This window comes from Sceloporus undulatus, chromosome 3 (assembly GCF_019175285.1).
Source record: "Sceloporus undulatus isolate JIND9_A2432 ecotype Alabama chromosome 3, SceUnd_v1.1, whole genome shotgun sequence".
NCBI classification, from domain to species: Eukaryota; Metazoa; Chordata; class Lepidosauria; order Squamata; family Phrynosomatidae; genus Sceloporus; species Sceloporus undulatus.
In genome coordinates this window covers 56,831,919-56,844,424 of record NC_056524.1, presented here as the reverse complement: position 1 = coordinate 56,844,424, position 12,506 = coordinate 56,831,919, and the positions used below count along the sequence as shown (strand labels likewise).

Below are 12,506 nucleotides of genomic sequence, written 5' to 3'. Positions count from 1 at the left end.
AAAGACAATTATATTTTAATACTCTTGCAGAATTCTGAGATACAGCATATGCTCAATGTTTTGTACAGGCACAGAAAAAATAAGTGGCAAACATGTATAGGTTTTGTCCAAGACCTTTTTGCTATTTGTGGAAGTATACAAAATGCAATGGCCCCCAGACCAGTCCCATTCTATGCTGAGAAGCCAACAACACAGGTAATTGAGCTGATGACACAACTGCATCCTCCACTTTGCCAGAGGGTCATATCTGCCAGGGGAGCCCTGTTGGCACAGTGGTTAATAAATGCCAGTACTGCAGCCACAAAGTCTGTGGCCCTGATTTGGCTAGGAAAGGAGGGGCTAGGAAAGAACTTTGGATGAGGGTCTTTGGAGCCCATAAGTGGGCTACACTTTCCCCATCCATGAGTTGAAATGTATGTGAATGCCAGCAACTAGCTTCCCTTTCTACTGTGTAAACACAGGTTTGTTCTGATGAAGGCTTTTGTTTCTGAAATCTCACCTAAAAGCAAAAAACAAAACAAAAATCCCAAAGACGTTTTTCCATTGTAGAAATCTTTTGTGAACTGCCTACTGAAATAGGAGAGCTTTAATTATTCAGGTCTATAAATCTAAAGGTATTGTATTCCTTTACTGTCACGTTTCAAACCAAACTTCAGTTTTACCTATGGTTGGCTTTTATCAGCTGGTCACAGAGGCAGAGGTCATATGCTTGTGTTTCTATGATCTTTTAATATCTTTAAACAAAGGTATCTTAAAGCATTCTTCCCATACTGAAAACATTACCCTTTCTTCCATCAAAAATTTGCAAGGCAGTTTACGTCAACACATCAAACACAACACAGTAAACAATTTAAGAAAATGGCAATCATCTCAGAAGAATTTAGAAGAACTAAAAGGGTCTGTATTAAATACTGTAAGATAAATATTTCCAGTAACAAACAAATAACAAATGCAACTTCAGGCTGAGCCTCCTTTATCCAGACTGTCAAAATATTCCAAAAACCAAACATTTTTCATGGGTGGCTGAGATAGTGACACTTTTGCTTTCTGATGGTTCAATGCACACAAACTTTGTTTCGTGTACAAAATTATTTTTAAAATATTGTATAAAAATACCTCCAGGCCATATTTATAAGATGGACATGAAACATAAATGAATTGTGTGTTTAGATTCATTATATGCATATATGCAAATATGGGTATCCCAAAATTTAAAAAAAAATCTAAAATCTAAAACACTCCTACTCCCAAGCATTTTGGATAAGGAAGACTCAAACTACATATAAAGAAATATAAAATACAGTGCACCTGCGTATAACGCGGGTGTGCTTTACGTGGACTTGAGCGTACACGCTCAAGCCGCAGGGAGTGCGTGGGGCACAAGGGCCAGCGCGTCCTATTCAAATGAATGGGGCACGCGCCCATGGCACCCCGCACGCTACTGCGCCACTGCGCTACCGCACACGAGCCCCATTCAAATGAATGGGCTTAAGCATAGGCGGAATTCGCCTTACGCGGGGGGGGAGGTCCGGATCGGATCCCCCGCATAAGGCAAGGGCCCACTGTACTGTTGTGTCATTAAAAGTTAGGTGATCACAATTGATCTATGGGTTACAAAACAGAACCTTTTAATCATACATCATTTGTTCAGTATCCAAAGGGATGGTTCAGCTGACAGATCTCCCTCTGTCAGTGGAACTAGGAAGGAGATGAAATCCTTTCTTGCTGCAGCTCCCACTACTGAGAGGAGACCCTCCAAAGATTATTCAGCAATAAAAGGAAAGAAGGTTCCAAAGGCCTAGTGGTCAAGCATCAGAGAGACAGATTTTTGCTTCCAGAAAGTTCCTTAAACCACTGAACAGACTATGCATTTGTCTTACCTTTATTCCATGCAAAATTTCATTTAGGAGTTTAATTTGTTGGTCACTATTCTTCATTTGGTTTTTCTGATTGAAAAAGGAATGGTTGCATTTTAAAAGCAACATAACCAAAATATGCACCATATTATACAAGTGATAAAGCAGATGCAAACACAAAGAATAAAATTTGGGAAAGGCAAAGTAAAATATGTTATTAAGGGTTATTTGGCCCTTTTTTGCATTGGATTTAATACTTTTTTAAGGAGGGGAGGGTACCAGGGATTTTATATGTTTTGTATTTTTAACTTTGTTAGCCGTCCCGATTGTTCTCAGAGGAGCGGGATACAAATAAATTTTATTATTATTATTATTATTATTATTATTATTATTATTATATAGTGTTCCATAACAATTACAAAGAGAAATTTAGCTATATATCAATTAGCAATTTCCCCTTAGTTCAGTACATTGGCTTATCAATCAGTGCCCAGTTTTTGCTGATTTTTGCCTTTCACTGCAATTCTCCACTTTCCAGGCCTTTCTTGAGATTCCTCCAAACTTCAGAAGAGGCTTTTTGGTGGGCACAATAGTGAATTGCAGTGGAGAAGAGGGGGTGGCAAAGAATCATTACACAACTAGGACTTTTGCTCAGATAGCTTATGGTACAGTGCATCTGCGTTATACACGGCTTCTAGCATATACTGGAAGCTGCGGCAGAAGGGAGGCGTGTACCGGAAGGAAACAATGGTGCGTGCTTCCGTGGCATGCACCCCGTGCACCACCGCTGTACTGCCACGGACATGCCACGGCATCCGCGTTTTTTCCCTTACGTGGGGGGGGGGATCCGGAACTGATCCCCTTATACAGAAGGACAGACTGTATAAACCATTTGATACAATTACTGTTTTCCTGTACTACAGCAAACAGCAGTGATGCCTCATTTGAGATCTCCTACCTTGAGTTGCCTCAGTTTGGCAGCAAAAAAAGCATTGATAGGTATGACCAAAAATAGCACACCAACACCAGCCAATACTGAAGGTCCCAGTTCTTGCCAAAGGAAGATGATGGCCAGCAGGATCTGGAAAGGGGCTGACCATAAGAGATTGAGGTTGAGGGTCAGTTCCATGAGTTGCTGGATATCTGCAGACATCAGGTTAACTATTTCACCAGTTGTATATTTTTGTCTGGAAGAACTGGATAAATTTAAGGCCTGTACCCAAGGAAGAGATAAATAATCAATGAATATTTATGTAGTAAGTTCTAAAATTAGTCCTGCTGTTATGATGTATAGTCAAATACCTTTTTGTATACAAGTCCAACAACAGCTGTCTTAATTTTTACAGCAGTAAGGATGTTAAGACGGTGGTAAACCTGATGGACAAGTGTCTGCAGAATCACCACAAGGAACAGAGCTAGGGCATATCCATAGTCGTTTGAGTATGAATCAGAATGATGTTCATATTGTAGAATCATTTCTCTGTAAAGGAAAACAATTTTAATGCACATACAAGCCTCATTAAAACTATTAATGTACTTTCATTAGATCAGCTTAATCAAACAAACAACAAACCCTCTATTCTTCTTGATTGAACAGTAAAAGTAGGTATGTTAATTTTCTCTAATCTAGAATATTTTTCCATTTAGCATTTAAACTGTATATTTATACCATGAGCAAGCAATCTGATGCCTTCCAGATGTTTGAGGATATAATCCTCACAATTCACAACTATATCTATGATACCGGGGCTCACAGAAGTTGTAGTTGAAAACATCTAGAAGATATTATTTGCATAAGATCACCAAACCTCTGTTTATGACATGGTATGGAGTCCCTCCTATTCCTAAAATATGGTATAGAGTCCCTCCTATTCCTAAAATGTGGAAGACATAAAATCTAAGGTACAAAACTCCATCTAGGCAGTGACCAGGAGCCTGGGAAGACTATACTATAGCTGGTATTCTCCTTTGAATCATAACAAAGGCCAGCATTCTGTTAGAGATGCACATATGGCAATGAACTTTTTCATTTTCTGCAAGAGTTGATATTCCCTTCCTCCCTTTGCAGTACCCAAAGCCCCACTCCATTTACTGAAAAGCCTCTAAAGCTGCCATACATGGTCATTCTGTGCTTTCAGTGATCAGGCAAGACTGGATATGTATCTGGCTATATACCTGTAGCCAGATGTGAAATGATGAGTGCTAAAATCAATTGAGGTCCTCCAGAGTTTCAGAATTGCTGTAATTATTTTATGTCTGGGTATGGTCATGTAGTCAGCTGTTTCCCTAACCCTGCCTGCATGTTGCAAAGTACAGAAGCAGCTTTAGGGACTTTTCAATAAGTTGGAGGGAGGCAATATGATAGGTCCACACACAGATATTTATGATATGTGTGTATGTTGTGTACCTTCAAATCATTTCCAAATTATGGCACAGCTCCCTATGCACAGCTTAGCTATAAACAATTATGGTTCTGTATGTGTTCCAACCATGCTTAGCTTACCTACCAAGATGAATATGTATACAGCATATCACAAGGCACAAGGCCCTTTCCAATGCACAGAAATATTCTGAAATACCAAATGCACTGCAGGAGAAACTTGCATTCTGGATGCAAATTCCACAAAATTATGACCTTAGTGTAACTTAAACATCTAGCATTAAATAGCTGTGTCATTTAAAAATATGCAAGGCAGTGTGGTTTAAAACAGCATGCATGTACAGAGCCAGCAGAGGTCAGCCTACTGCCAAGGCACAATAATGTGAAGAGTCACTGGCTCAAGCACCAGAGCAGAAAAGATGAAGAATCTTTGAAATAATTCATCTTCAACTTTCTCCGGCCCACTACTGCAAGGTTTAAAGCAATTTATTTTTTCTACAAGCCATTTTTTTCTACAAAACTGGTTACAAGATTATTCACACTGAGACAAAGATACAAATTACATACAGAGATACAAACTACATATACATGTACATTACATTTACATTACATATATATGTAATTTGCATCTCTATATGGAATCTTTTTATCAGTGTGAGTAATCCTGTAACCAGCTATTGGCCTACACATACATGTAATTACATATACATATACATGCAATTTATATCTGTACATCTAATTTTATCAGTTTCTTAGAGAACCTATATATCCTACAATATGTTGCTGTTGTATACCTTTAAGTCATTTCTGACTGATATCGACCCTTGCATGTCCAGGGTCACCCAGTGAGTTTCCTTAACTAAGCAGGGATTCAAACCCTGGTCTCCAGAATCATAGCCCAGTACTGGCTCCCAAACTCCAGTATACAGATCTGTTATATGACATTTTTTCAGTAACATTAATAATGCAACAAGATGTGTTGTCAGTATTAGTACTGGTGCCCTGGTGGCGCAGTGGTTAAATGCCTGTACTACAGCCATTCACTCAAAACCACAAGGTTGCGAGTTCAAGACCAGCAAAAGGGCCCAAGCTCGACTCAGGCTTGCATCCTTCCAAGGTCGCTAAAATGAGTACCCAGACTGTTGGGGCAAATTAGCTTACTTGCTAATTAGCTTACTTGCTGTTCACCGCTATGATCTTTGGAATAGCAGTATATAAATAAAACAAATTATTAAAATTAATTATTATTACCTGCTAGTCTGGCATTATGCACCTAAAGTTTGTCTGTAAACTTACTTCATAATCTGTGGGCTTGTAAAGGCTAAAATGTCAGCTGCGACTTTTAGAACTGCAACCTTGACCAATACCAATTTAAATGTCTGCCAAAGTGGTGAAAGAAGAGATGGCTTTGGGGAAACTGGCTTCTTCGTCACATCTTTATATGCAGGAGTCTGTGGGTTACATAGACACAATAATTCTGAAAATAAGTAAATTTTGTTTGTATGTAATATAGGAAAGTCAGTTTTAAAGAGCTTGAAGAAAGTTACTTTTGTGGGCTACAATGCCAGATCCCTCAGGTATAATGGCTACTGGATACTTAGGCTACATGATTTTCAGAACTAATCACAATCCTAATTAACAGTTCCACCGAATCACTGGGAACCTGGTCAGTGAAAATTTACCTAAGTTCCATAACTTCAATGAGCTATATCATTTGGAAAGAGCCTCCAGCCATAAACACTCCCTGTACAAGAAGGTCCCAACAACTCTGGCTATACCTAAAAGGACACCTGTATTATGTTTCACTAAGCACTTCAGATGAGGTTTTTACTTTGCATCACGTTGCGTCATTCCACGTTTAAGGAACTTCCATTAAAATTACAGTTCTCCTGTCTTTTTCATTTCTTTTTTTCTTACAAAAAGAAGCTCCAAAAAGGAAAGAAGATTAAAAAGCTGCACTCAGTCTTTTATTTATGAGAAGTGGAAGCTTGTCTGGAAGCACCCACAGACTCTACAGAAGATGGCCTGATGTACATGTGATTGATTCAGCTGACCTATGGAAGAATCATTGGATAAACTCTGGAGTACTGTCATGTGGCAAGGCTGGATAAGGAACCTAAAAGCGAACAAATTGTTGTGAAAATAGTCTTGAACCCAGGAAGCATTCAGTTTTTTGGTCCACTCAAGAATTAAATGTCAGTGAGGCAACTAACCTCCTACTGAAAGCAGCTTTGCAGAATGTATGTGCGTATGTACCTTCAAGTTGCCTGTCAACTTATGGGGATCCCGTGAATTTCACAGCATTTATGAGGGAAGGAACACTCACAGGTGGTTTTGTCACTATTTTCTGTGAAAGGCACACACACACTCATACATTCTGCAAAGGGGCCTATAGCACCTGATATTCTTTGGTGGTCTCTCATCCAAGTACTAACCAGAGTTGACCCTGTTTAGCTTTCAGGATCAGAGGGGATCTGGTGCCTTTAGGGTACAGCCACCTAGAAAGGAGCTGAAACTTTTAGGCAAGGAGATTTCTTGGACATTTCCCAGGCACTGAAAATAAAAGAAAGAGAGAGAGAGAAGGAGGGAGGGAGGGAGGGAGCACAGAGGGGAGATAAACAAAAGAAGCACTGAATTAAAAAGCGGAAGCAGCTTATCTGCAGTCACAGAGAAATGTGCTGAAAGATGAAAAATGAGTTAAGTTTTACAAGGCCCAGTGTATACATCTGGGAACACAGGGCAGAAAGTTGTGTATACATTTTCATCACAAGTACCTTTATGACCTTGGTTGACTTAAAATTTTCCTTTCTCCATTGCTTTTCAAAAACTGGACATACATTGTAGGCTGAATCACTTTCATTTAGTTCAAATAGGTCTTCCCTTTCCAATGGTTTCTTGTAGCCTAAAGTCATAAGTCTGATTAAAAAGAAAACCACACAAGTTAATTATTAAATATGAAGCAACAACAACAACACAGCAGAAAAATAATTACAGGCAAAATAAAGATGTTAGGGTAGGACTGTCTTGAGAAAGCAGATTTATTCCCATATTTAAACATGGAAATGTAGGGCTTTTTTTTAAAAAAATTCCCACACAACTTCTCTTATGAAACAAAAATCACAGGATCAGTGAAGTAAGATGGCTAGAAGAAGAATCAGCTTCATGCACATACTTTGACAATTACAAAAGCAAACACAGCAGGGTATTCATCTCCCCACATTTGTCCTGTGAACAGGTCTCAAAACTTCAAAATAAGGAGCAAACAATATGGGAAACCTTTCCCCTTTTTTTGTATTGACTAAAATGTCACCTTATCAGAAAAATATGGAGAAATGGTGACACAATATCCAGAAATACTGTACCCATTTCTGATGTCAGAAGAAGGCCTTAGATATTAATACCAATATGTGAGGCTAATGCATACATTTTTCAGTCTATATATACCATTACTTAACTGGCTGGTTCCAAATTTCTTTAAATATTCTTCTCCTCCAATTAATTAGAACTACATGAGAAAAAGTAGGGACAAGCATACAAGACTTATTCTGCTTCTGTCATTATCATCCCTGGCATTTTGAAGGAATCATCCTTGCCTCAAAGAGCCTAGGCCTCTATACATGTGAGCTGCATGTGAGCTTCAGACCTACTGCAGGTTTTTGCCATCCAATCCATTGATAATTGGATGGTAGAGGTAATATACTTGTTCCTGCTCTTCTTTCATGCAATTCTAATACGTGGAGGAGCAGAATGCCCAAAAGTGTTACTGTGCCTGTGGCAGAGCTTGGAAAAGATTACCCTTTTTGGACAGAACTCCCATAATCTCGCCAATCAGCATGGCCATAGTACATATGCCTTAAAATAAAACGGCAATGTAAACACACATTAAAATAAGCAATTTCCACAGCCCAAGAAAAGGTCAGAGTGTCTATGCTGTGGCTGATCTACATAGTATTTTCTGTTTCAGTTTATGCAAATGGACACATGTGTATTCTAAGGAAGCCTGTGTGATAAACAATGTGAATTTGTGCAAATGTGGGAAGCACAGCATGGAAGCCAGAATGGCCACAAAGAGATGATATGTGACAAGATGGCTCCCAGCCAAAGTATGAAAAGGAAAACTGGAAGAAAACACCTAAGGGTGATGGTGGAGAAAATAATAAAAGAAAATGTTGACGCTACAGTAGCTGATATTTCCCATTTCAAAACAGACATACTGTAAAAGAAAAGAAAAAAGAAGAACAAGTTGGAAACAGCATTCAAAAGAAGCAGAGTGGAAAGTAAGGAATGCTTCAGGGGTGGAGGGAAATATTTGGGGAAAGGGGTGATACATGACATGCTGAACAGCTGTTCTCTGAGCCAAAACTGTGATCAGCTCAACATTATATGTTTCAGAACTTGTAAAATAACATGCACAAGCCCTATGAATTCCAATGAGACAGAGTCATACAGCTGAAGGGACATCTAGTCTCATTTATATTAACATTTCATTCATTGCCACACTTTAGAATTTACATAATTGATGGTTGATGTTGTTTTTAAAATCTAGACTGTTTTGAAATAAGCCTGTGACTCAAAGCCTATACTGTAAGTACTCTGTCATGACTAGGCTTGCCATATCCCGCCTGGGGGCGGGACTTTCCCGGTTTGGGGCGGGTACGCACGGTCCCACCCTGGTTTGCCCCTGCCCCCAGGATTGCCCCCGCCCGCGGGCAGGATATGGCAAGCTGAGGGAGGCTTTCCCTCGCCGCTTGGGCTCTGCTCCCCGCTGCGATCACGGCGAGGCCCGGGGCCCAGGCAGCAAGGGAAAGCCTCCCCTCAGCGAGGCTCCTATTCAAAAGTAGGACACACAAAAAACGTGTCCTACATTTGAAAATTTTGTCCTAAATTTTTCCTGGTTTGGAGGTCCGGACATATGGCAACCCTAGTCATGACTAACTAACCTAACAAAGCTGACTTTTAAACTTTTACATATGGAATTTTTTAAAGGAACAATTTTAAAGAGATTTATCTTAAAATGCATCCTACTGACTTGGAACAGGAGAGGTACAGGCATGACTCACTTATTTAAACATTGGTCAGCTTTCTATGCTCAATATTGACTCAGTCTAATGGGCTTATGCTACAGATAACAAATGAACAATAAAAAACCCATGCAATGCTCAAGGCTGAATAAAAGAAACTTAGTGAAACAAGTTATGCTTACAGTGGCTATTCTTGCTTCTGTATCCAGCCCAGGTATTTGTTAGGAGGCCACAGTTTTATACTACTCTAGGTTAGCCTAGAGATGCACTTGCTGAATTCACAAGAATAAGGAATGCACCAGGATATACTGAGTGTTCATTTTATGGGTGTAACTCAAAATGAGACTCAGGTGTATACTCATTCTTTCAGCTTTCCTGCAATTCCATGATTGACCAATGATATATTGTTGTCTGTAGCACAAAAATGGTATTTCCTCCCATTCCATGAGCAAAAGTCAACTACACCAACAGCTAAATATTGCTTCAATACTAGCCACATGATGTCATCTTCCACTGCACTAGTCACATCACTAGTGGGGTGCGGGCCACACCAGGTGACACCTTTCCTCCTCAAACATCTGCATTTTGGCAGAAAGGGCTGTGGCATTCCCATGTGTCCCTTTAAAATGCTATAAGAGATGGTGTGAGTGGAGTGAGGCTCAGTGGGAGGAAAAAGGAGAGATCCCAAGATTAAAAAAAAAAAAGAATTAAAATTTTAATTTTTGTATTTATTTTATATTTGTATTTATTTTGAAAAATTTTAAATTTTAATTGTTTCATTTTTCAAAATAAATACAAATATAAAATAAATACAAAAATTTATTATTTTTATATTTTCTTGAAAACATGACATGTTACCAAATTTTCACTTTAAACACATGAAACTATGTATATGTAAATACATTTAGGCTGTGCGTATGATATTGTAATTTACAGGTATAATTTTAATTTTCCTAGTTGTTTATGTCACAACTATTTTCATTACATGCAGTGATATAAGGGAATTATGATTTACAAATAACATTAATACAAAAACATTACTGAGGCATGGTACACCTGACGCTTATACTAGGGTTAAGGGACCGTACAGCAACCATAAGGTCCCTAACACTACTATGGTGCAGTGCCATAATAATGGCGGCACTCTATATACATGGTCGCCGCCACTGTTATGTAGGCGCGGCGCTTACGTAACCAACTTTTTGTGGGTTCTTTTTCCTCCGCAGGGAAGCATGTGGTTTGGCGGCTCTGGCTTCCCTGTGGAGGAAAAAACGCTTCCACCGCTCCAGACATCCAGGAAGGTATGTACCGGGCCAACCAATTCTGTATAGTGTATTATGGAAGGAGGTTAATGGTGGTGGTGGGGTGTGTGTGTGTGTGACACTATGAGTTACTACATTGGGTGACACCAGCCTTAGTGATGCCACTGCATTGCACCACAGATGCAAGGCCAGTGGATTGTACCCATAGCTCTCCTCTCCAACAAGTACGTATATGTATTTATTTTGAGATATGTGCAATTAAAAAAGCTTAGTAGTAAGAAATATAGAGTGTATCCATACTTCAGAATTAAAGCAGTTTGATTCCACTTTAACTGCCAGGAATCTATCCTACAGAATCCTGGGATTTGTAGTTTTGTGATGCACCAAAGCTTTCTATTAGACTGAATACCACACCAAACTAGAAATCCCAGGATTCTGTAGGATAGAGTCTTGGTAGTTAAAGTACATCCACAGATCTCATTATCCTCAGACTAGACTACTGTAATAATCTGTTTCAGCTAATAGTTAGCTAATGCCATCCTTACCCAGCCACTGAGTTGAAACAGATGGCAGGTGGCTTGGTGGCCACTACAATTCTATGATTCCTTCCTATCTTCCCAGATTCAAGTTAAAAACAAGAAGCTTGCTTGCCTTGCCTTCAAGTGAAAATTTAGAAACAGCATCTCTAGCATTTTTACCTGCTGAACCAGGAATATGTTAGCTTGCTGTAAAAGGAAGCATTTTCTTCAGGACTGCATTTCTGTAAAAACAAACAAACAAGCAATTAATTCTAACTTTAAGATCTTTATCTGCAGCCTGTATAAAATAAAATAAAATTTACCAAGATATTACGGCTGCATCCATACTGCAGAAATAATCTGGGTTGACGCCACTTTAACTGCCATGGCTCAATGCTATTTGGGGGAGGGGGGCGGATAGTATTTTTGTGAGACAATTAGCCATCTCTATCAGAGAGCTCTTGTGCCACACCAAATGACAGATCCCAGAGTTCCATAGCACTGACCTGTGGTAAATAAAGTGGTGTCAAACTGGATTATTTCTGCAATGCAGGTGCAGCCTAAAAGCTTGCTAATACAATGTCCCACAACACACTTCCAATTTGCATATTTTTAATAGGACTGTTAATGTTCACAGTACTTTACAAAGTGAAAGTTTTTAGAGCCTCTGGTCTCTATAAAAGTAGGTACATAAATATTTGTAATATAAAGAGTGACGAAACTCTTGTCACAGTTGACTCTTGTCATCTCAGTCAAGGTCAGCTAGGCCTTTGACCAGATTTAAGTTACAAAGCAGGAAGGCCAGCTAATTCTGTAACTGATCAGGAATATGATTAGGCAAGATAAAAGTTTAAAAGTGACATATTGAGAAAGGAGGTTTAAAAACTGTTTCAAATTTTGTGAAGAAAACAGCAGCCAAACTCTTATTCATGTGATACAATTCAGGTCACAATCAAGAAAGAATGTTTTGATACATCAAAGATTAACAATAATTAACTCTTTGGTATAAGCAAATTCGTCAAAGTGGGTTGCAGTCCCACTTTGTTTTGATGCAATAGACTAAAATGGGTACAGATTTGGAAAAGGCTGATTTGTGTATTCTCTGTCTCTCTCTTTCCTGGCTAAAATGGGTCTTTAGTTATAAACTTTTAGAAAGTTATAAAATGAAGAGATGTGACTTGTTTAGTCAAACCAGTATGTGAAATCTGGTTGACTGAATAGTTTGCCCAGGTCACCATTCATCTCTCAAGTATGCTTGTATGTCTCTTGTGTCTATTTCTTTTTTTTTTCTATATATTTTATGAGGTCTGCTGTTTCTAATTTCATTTTTTAAACTTTTGGGGGGGGGCATCTGTCCCCTTCATACATTCTCCCTTCAGTGACTGTTACTCAAAGTTGCACTACTCCAGGTGGGTTTAGGACTGTAGGTTGGAATACCTGCCTTGCCAGGTTCAATGTTTAGCATCTCC

General features: G+C 39.0%; 1 protein-coding gene across 5 annotated transcripts in view; it reads right to left on the bottom strand.

Moving 5' to 3' along the window:
* Window positions 1-12,506, bottom strand: part of LOC121924967 (multidrug resistance-associated protein 1-like) — a 52,300-nt gene that overhangs the window by 37,218 nt on the left and 2,576 nt on the right. For 3 of the 5 annotated variants that reach the window (XM_042456582.1, XM_042456585.1, XM_042456586.1), the window contains exons 2-7: window positions 11,218-11,279; window positions 7,011-7,152; window positions 5,533-5,687; window positions 3,159-3,336; window positions 2,815-3,069; window positions 1,881-1,946 (exon numbers count right to left, since the gene is read on the bottom strand). In XM_042456582.1, coding sequence (XP_042312516.1) covers window positions 1,881-1,946; window positions 2,815-3,069; window positions 3,159-3,336; window positions 5,533-5,687; window positions 7,011-7,152; window positions 11,218-11,279 — 858 coding nt within the window. Of the gene's footprint in view, window positions 1-1,880; window positions 1,947-2,814; window positions 3,070-3,158; window positions 3,337-5,532; window positions 5,688-7,010; window positions 7,153-11,217; window positions 11,280-12,506 lie in introns of those variants that run through there. The other 2 variants (XM_042456583.1, XM_042456584.1) reach the window with 2 other exon arrangements.